At 40.4% G+C, this 7,572-nt stretch overlaps 1 protein-coding gene across 1 annotated transcript in view; it reads left to right on the top strand.

Moving 5' to 3' along the window:
• grin2aa (glutamate receptor, ionotropic, N-methyl D-aspartate 2A, a) overlaps positions 1–7,572 on the top strand; it is a 57,122-nt gene that overhangs the window by 15,193 nt on the left and 34,357 nt on the right. Inside the window, exon 4 of the mRNA XM_013913431.1 lies at positions 68–182. Coding sequence (XP_013768885.1) covers positions 68–182 — 115 coding nt within the window. The remainder of the gene's footprint in view (positions 1–67; positions 183–7,572) is intronic.

The raw sequence follows: 7,572 nt of genomic DNA, 5'->3' as shown, positions 1-7,572 counted from the left end.
CCCCCCCCCATCTCTTTGACCACCCTTTGCCCCACTATATCTCATCCTCTGCTCCTTTCATTCTCAGATACATGATGAATGTGACGTGGGATGGCAGAGACTTGTCCTTCACAGAAGACGGCTACCAGGAAAACCCAAAGCTGGTGGTCATTGTTCTTAACAAGGAGAGAGAGTGGGAGAAGGTAGGATCTATATCTTAAGAATCCTGCACTGAAAAGCTTTCACTTCTTTGAAAAAGAATATGAGTTTGGAGGGAAAAAAATGTCTCTAGGGACATTTTAGCGGTGCTCCAGATGCCAGGCAGCCAGCCCGATTCCTTATTTAATAACCACCATAGTTTTCAGCTTTGCTGAGCATTTCAATATGATAAACTTGCATTAGGTAAAACGGTGCGCCATCAGATTGTCATGGTTGCTGAAAACAGGTAGGCTTGATTTATAATGATTTGTTCCACATGTTCAATAAATATGCATTTCCAAGTGTCCTTATTTTCTCCTTGACTAAAAGCTTAAAAGGTCATTATTAAAAGAAGAAGAAGCTTGTTTTTGTTGCTCCCCTGTTTGTGGGAGGGTCACAACAGTGGATGGATCTAAATATTGGATCAGAGTCCTTCTAAGAATTTGTACCTGTTTCGGGTCTCAAACTCGGGATCTTTGGCAAACATGTTAATTGCTTGACTAAAGTCACTCAGTAGGACTTAAATCAAAATGAAAGAAAATGACATTCAACCACCATCTTTGACTTAGAGGTCACCGCTGAGACATGCAACACAAAAACAAAACCAGCCACGAGCACAGTATTGAAAATGCCACCTATGTGTCATCATACAGCACTCAGTTGATCAATGAGCTCATTTACTGAGGAGGTTATGAATTGCTGTAACTGGTTAATGTTAGGTGGCTTCTATAAAGAATGGCCACTATGAAAGGGTGAGCATTCGTGCCATTTTAATGGACTTTAAATGGCAGTCATGTATCTTTATACCTACATCTGACTCCCTGGTACTTACTTAAATACCTCATATTTAATGCCCCCATAGCTCATACGTTAGAATGGGTGAGACTGAGAGGACAAGTTTGGGAGAAGGACGGGGAAACAAGAGAGGAATTGGAGGGAATTGTAAAGGGAAGATGGATAATTTTGAGTTTTATGGTCATTTTCTTTTCTTTGCATTGATTTGATTTTGTCACTCCCTGTGCATGTGTCTCCTCACACTCTTCATTCTCCTCTTTACGGCTGTTTGCCACCTTTGATCTTCTTTCCCTTCTTCTTTACCTCATCTGTCCTCTTCCATCTTCTCTTACCTCCCCTCCTTTCCTTTCATCACCAGTTCAGATCATTTGTAGACTCTGGTGTTGTTTTTCTCCCCTCTGATAGGGCCTCAAAACACAGCTGAGACCTCTGATACCGGAGGGTGGCGCGGGTTCACGTGCATGCACGTGTGTAATTTGACTCGTCAACACTGGCTACTGACAGAAACACTTTTCGGGAGACTTGTGCAGCAACGAATGCAATTGTTATTCAAGTCAGACCCATGCGTATATGTGTGTGTCTGTGACTTACAGTTTGCAGTTCAGTTTGCCGCAATCTGCAGAGTCTCCACCCGATCTTTCAGACTAGCTGTTTCATATTTCATATCTACACACACACAAACACAGAGGCATGCATGCAAAAGACCTTTTGTTGATGTGCAGAGGAGAGGCAGAGTGTGGTGTTTTTAATACAGAGACTGGGAAATTGATCAGGACCACATGGTACTGTGGTTCAGAGAAAGCAACAGAAAGCAAGAGACACACCGAGACCCAAAGTGGAAACATAATTGGGAGCTTCTCTCTTTCTTTCTCTTTCTGTCTCCCTCTCTTTCTCACACACACACACACACACACACACACTTTCTCTCTCTGGTGCTGCTGTCCCACCCATGCGCCAGAAAGCAGCGGCACACAGAGAGAGACCTGCGATGATCAAGAGGTAAAAATTCAGTAACTGCACTAAAATATGGATATGCACTAAAAATATAAAATGTGTCCCCCTGAGGCACAGGAGAGACAGGGAGAGGAGTGCTGTATGGAACGGTATCAAGACGAACAAGAGACAGAGACAGATGGGAGGGAATATTGAGAGCAAATGATTGCAAGAAATGGAGACCCAAAGAGAGAGAAAGAGAAAAGGAAAGAAGCAAAAGGAGGAAAGGAAAGGTATAAATGAGCCACCAGCATGTGTATGAGTTCCCTTTTTTTGAGCACACCTGCTCCTCGCTGCAGCGCACAGCCACATTGGTTAGATGATGTGTCTTTTCCTTTTTTTTCTTTAAGTTTTGAGAAGAGCTACCTTTAAAGTCATTGCACTTGTGTGGTTAGATGTGCGTGTGGTGTTTGGGTTTATTTATTTACTAAGGGTTATGTAACTAATTCAAATGAAGCACATTTTGCAGGAAGTCATGGGGGTATATTTGCCTAGATAATGAGGATGGAGCTTATATGGAGTTTTTGGGGGGGATTTGTGTCAGAGCTTTAGACAACGAAAAAACAAAGTCTTGGTTGACTAAAATGGTTCCAATTTTTCAACTAATCAGTTTGTCCTAAGGGGAAAAAAAATCATTAAAAAAGTGTACTCAGTGCAGTTTACCCACTAGCAATATTAGGCTAAATTAATTACAAGTAAAACATAAAAGCTAGTGTTTTCTGCATATTAAGTAATCTTAAACTGGTTCTTTTAGTCTGAAATGATATCAGCAAACTTGGGACCAACCAGAAAGGACTTGCCATATTCATATACAGTAGTACAGTTTGTGCAGTACTGTCTTGTGTCACCCCTCATTTTGCTTCCAAGGAGCCAGACTCGGATCATGTGATCTGGAGCAATCCGGTTGTTAAGTGATGATGTATTAACCCTGCTTCCAGGTCCAAACTATGCTGCGTTAATTAATGCTGTTGTCGTTTTAGCACGTTTTAATGCTTTGTATCTTTTTCTATTTAATCTAAACGAGCCCCTAAAAATAGTCAGTGATCACTTATTGCCTCTCTGGGTTTTTATTACGACTATTCAAAGCTCTTTAAGGTTTTTAAAACCCTACGATGTAACTACAGCCCATCAGCGAACAGTTTGCCAGGCGACAAATATTTGAATGGGACAGAAAAGAATCACTCTGAGGCTAAAAAAAGATTTGAATGGGTACATGGACATTATTTGGACATTTGCTGTTTCTTCTCTCATTTTCAGTCCAGTACCTGATCAATTTGAGAGGAGTTGTGTGTTTGTGTTTTTGTTGATTTATGAATAATTCAAGCATGAAAAGCCACCTAATTCAAGGGATGAATGAGAGCTGTGTTTAAAGAGCTTATATGTCATTATTTGGTATCAGCACATTTATTCTTCCTCATAGTTTGAACTCTTAGGCAACTGTCTTGTAATTTCTTTAAGTAGCCTTCAGGAATGGTCCTCCAGGCTTATTAAAGGACACTCAAAGCTCTTCTTTAGATGATCCCACACTGCTTCAATAATGTTGATGTCCGGTCTCTGAGGAGGTATTTTCTGCATATTCTTCTGCATATCCCAAACACCACTGGCTGAAATGAAGCCCCAAATGATGACACGACCTCCACTATGCTTTATAGATGGCTGTAGATACTCAGTGTTTTGTGCCTGTCACTGTTGTTCTCCACTTTTCCAGTTTCCTCCAATTTTATTTATTCATTGAATTTTTTAATTTTTATTTTTTAAGAACAAGTTACACTAATTGTTCTTTAAGAATCACCTTGTTGGTGTAAAAATACTACTTAATGCCCGTCAACCTGTGTTATCTTTGACATTCATGGACTCAACTAAATAAATGACAAATTATTTGCTTTCGTGACAGGCTACAAGTAACAAAGTGCTTAAAGCTAAAATGTAAAATTCTTAATGTAGACACAAAATTGGTTCATCCCTGGAGTTAGGTGCCTTTACTTGAATAATTCATAGGGCAAAAACAAAAGCACATTGTTCTGAAAATGGTCAAGTAAAAAGTCTGGACTGAAAATGAGTGGAAAAAGTCTGGAGAACTGTTGGTGTAGAGCACTTTAAAAATGTCCAGAATGTCTGGCCCCTTGAATACTAGTGTATAACTTTATAATTGCTTCATAACTAGTTTAACACATATAAGTAACGCGATTCATCACAGGGTGTTAAAATATTTATTTCACTTAATATGAATTTGAAAAAATGTCTAAAACACAACATCTATAAAGAGATATTTTACATTTCATTCTACAAATATGAATCTGAATTTATAACCTTATTACTCTTGCTAAGCAGGTTCTTTGTGAATGACTTTCACTTTTTCATGTTCTGCCTGATGCGATTTGATCAAATAAAACTAGGCATTCATCACAAATTAGCTAAAATCACAGTAAATAGAACATTTAAATAATCAAAGTTACCATTTACTAGTTAAATTTTTTCCTAATTGTTTAATTTTGAAACAATGAAAGTCTAAAAATATTAACTGCTTCAAACTACTGTTCATTCAACAGATGCAACAAATGTACAAGGAAACATAATCCTTACTTACTACATATCCAAATCTAGATCCATGAACCTCTTATTTGATCAAAATATATTACATTTTCTGTTTGTATATTGCCCTTTTCTTATTTATGAAAGTCTACAGCATTGTAATTGTTTGCTGTATTAAAGCATGACTTCATCAACAGCACGAGAAAAGTGTATTTACCGATCAGAACCAGGATGTTATATTTTATTCCTGCTGAGTCGATGGAGTGCGTAAACTGCTTCAGGAACTGCTGTGGCGTTAGCAGCCAGTTCACAAAATAATTATTACAGACAGCATGGGATTTGTGCTTGGAGAATCACAATATGGAGAGCAGACGCACAGAAAAGCCCACGTGCATGCACCCACACTTGCAAGTCGACACACAAACACGCACATGCGTCTTCAATTCAGGCGTCGCTATTCTCTGAGCCTTTGTGAAAGAGCTTCACTTTAAAGAAATATGTCTAAATTAATGGATTCCGTTTCTTTTCGATTTTCCACTCTTTCATCCTCTTTCTCTATGCCCTCATTTTTCGCGCACAAACGGCGGCGTGCACGTGCACCCGCACGCATGCACACATTCGGAGCAAGCGTAGGGTGTAGGAGAGGGAGAGCAGAATCCATTTTCCTGACATAATTTTGTCTGACAGGAGTGACAGATACTATTTTATGACTGAATGGGTTTCTCCATGCTATTAGGAACTCATTCTCCCATAATGCAACTTGCCACAACGATAACTCTCCCCGTGAGACTGGCACAGAGAATGTGCTTGGTGTAAAAGCCATGACCCCGGTTTTACTTTATTCTTTTATCATACTCTATCTGTTATTCATCCAGGTACTGGTTTATTATAGCCCTTGAATATGTGTGTGTGTGTGTGTGTGTGTGTGTGTGTGTGTGTAGGTTTGCGTGGGCAGAAAAAGCGTAATACAAAGAGACAAATATGAAATGAATGAAATGAAGAAAAAGACATGTTGGTACAAAGAGCAAGACCTTTAAAGAAACAAAGATAAAGAAAGATGATGATGGAATAGAAAGAACAATAAAGCGGAACAAGTGTGAAATGACAAAAGAAGGAGTGGTAGATGAAACAAGTGCTTTAAGAAAAAATTATATAAAAAAGTAGACACCGCACTTCAGGGACAGAGTGTCATCCCGCCACCAAGTGGCTCTAAATCTATTTCAGAGTGATGATGCGATAGGATTGCCGGCGTGGATTGTTATAATGCTGTAATCCCACAGGCTTTAAGATTGTAACCACACACATACACAAACATGTGCACTGCTTTCCATGAACAGCATGTGCACAATATTTGGTATTAGATGTGGGTAGATTCAGCATTTTGTTCTCTGACCAGTCGATAGAGAGTATCTTCCTACCTCTATGGGAATTAATTTATAGCCCCTCTTTCTTTAATTGGAAAGAAAGAGCGATTGGGAGGAAGAGGGAAGAGGAGAACAGCAGGACAGGAAATCAGAGGAGTTGCTGAAGTCAGCTTCTTCTTTCCCTCCTCCTCCTCCTTTCCCTCTTATTTTCTGAGCAGTGCATTTATCACGCTTCTTAGTTTATTGAGTCATCCAACCAAATCAGGACTACTCTTCAAAGATGATATTAATGGCCGTACGGGTCAAAAAGGGATTTAGTTGTACAAACAGGAGAGAGGATAAGAAAATGAACTCGGTAGGAGGGATCTCCATCCATCCATCCAACCATCTATCCATCTGGGCCCATGTTCTAGTAATTCAATGCATTTCAATTTTATTTTTGTAGTGCGAAATCACAACAACAGTTGCCTCAAGACGTTAGCAGTAGGCAGTAGTCGAAGCAGAAATGCCTAAACCTCCCCTTTCAAATCAGGACCACCTACTTCAACTCTTCTAGCAGGACATCAAGGTGCTCCCAAACCCACCAAGAGATTTAATCCATCCAGGGTGTCCTGGGTCGGCCCCAGGGCCACTTCTTGGTGGGACATGCGCAGAACACCCCACCTAGGAGGTGCCCAGGAGGCATCCTGGTTAAATGCTTGAACTACCTCAACTGACTCATTTGATGATGAGGAGCAGTGGCTCTACTCTAACATCCAACCGAATGACTGAGTTCGACAACCAGTCTTTATTGTCTGATCATAATTATGATACAGGAATTACATTTTTACTTTCCCATTAAAATGTTCTATTATCTCCACCCCTTTAATGCATAAACACTCACACAGACACAAAGGCACATATGTGGATGGGCGCATACACATGCACTCACTCGATTGAGAAATGCAAAACAGCTGGGCTAAGACAGACAGGAAAATGTGGCCGATCCCTTGAGACTAACGATTACACGCAAGAAGCATGGGTGCCACCTCAGTGTACCGTCCGGCTTTGCTTTCCTCAACACATATGCCTACGCAAACACAAACACACACACACATGCACACACACACGCACAGTTTGAGGAATGTAGCCGACAGCAGAGTGAGCTGTTGACAGCGGTGCCGACTAAGAGTGGAGAAGAGACTCTAATCCCTGTCAGAGGATAGAAAACCACTCAAAGCAAAACAATTAAAATGCTAATTTCACTTCCTCCTCTCTGCTCGGCTGTTAATGACTTAGCCAGGCGTGCAGGCGAACCAACAACATGTGTGTGTGTGCGTGTGGTTGTGTGCGGATAACAAACACTGTCTCATGACTTCGAGGTCAAGTGGCTGACATATTAGCATTGCTATGATATGTGTGTCGGGTGCAACTGCGTTAAGATATTAGGGTTTTTTTCCCCCACACACCTAAAACAAAGAAACTATGTTTAGCTTAACCTTTTGCAACCCTGCTCGCAATCTTGTCACTAACGTCTACGAATGAAAATATATCAATACCTCTGTCTGCATGTGTGCAGTACTAGGATAGATGGAAACACACGAGACGTCAGAAAGATTTCTTAGATGGAGGAAAAGAGTTAGAGCAGTGTTTTGCCATTTTCTGCCCCGATGCCTGTTGCTGTTTATGATATTCCACTCTGCCTTCCCGGACATAAACATGCATATATATA

This window comes from Pundamilia nyererei, unplaced genomic scaffold (assembly GCF_000239375.1).
Source record: "Pundamilia nyererei isolate P.nyererei 1_Seehausen unplaced genomic scaffold, PunNye1.0 scaffold00132, whole genome shotgun sequence".
Classification (NCBI taxonomy): Eukaryota; Metazoa; Chordata; class Actinopteri; order Cichliformes; family Cichlidae; genus Pundamilia; species Pundamilia nyererei.
The sequence above is the reverse complement of the archived record's forward strand: the minus strand, read 5'-3'. Positions and strand labels throughout refer to the sequence as shown.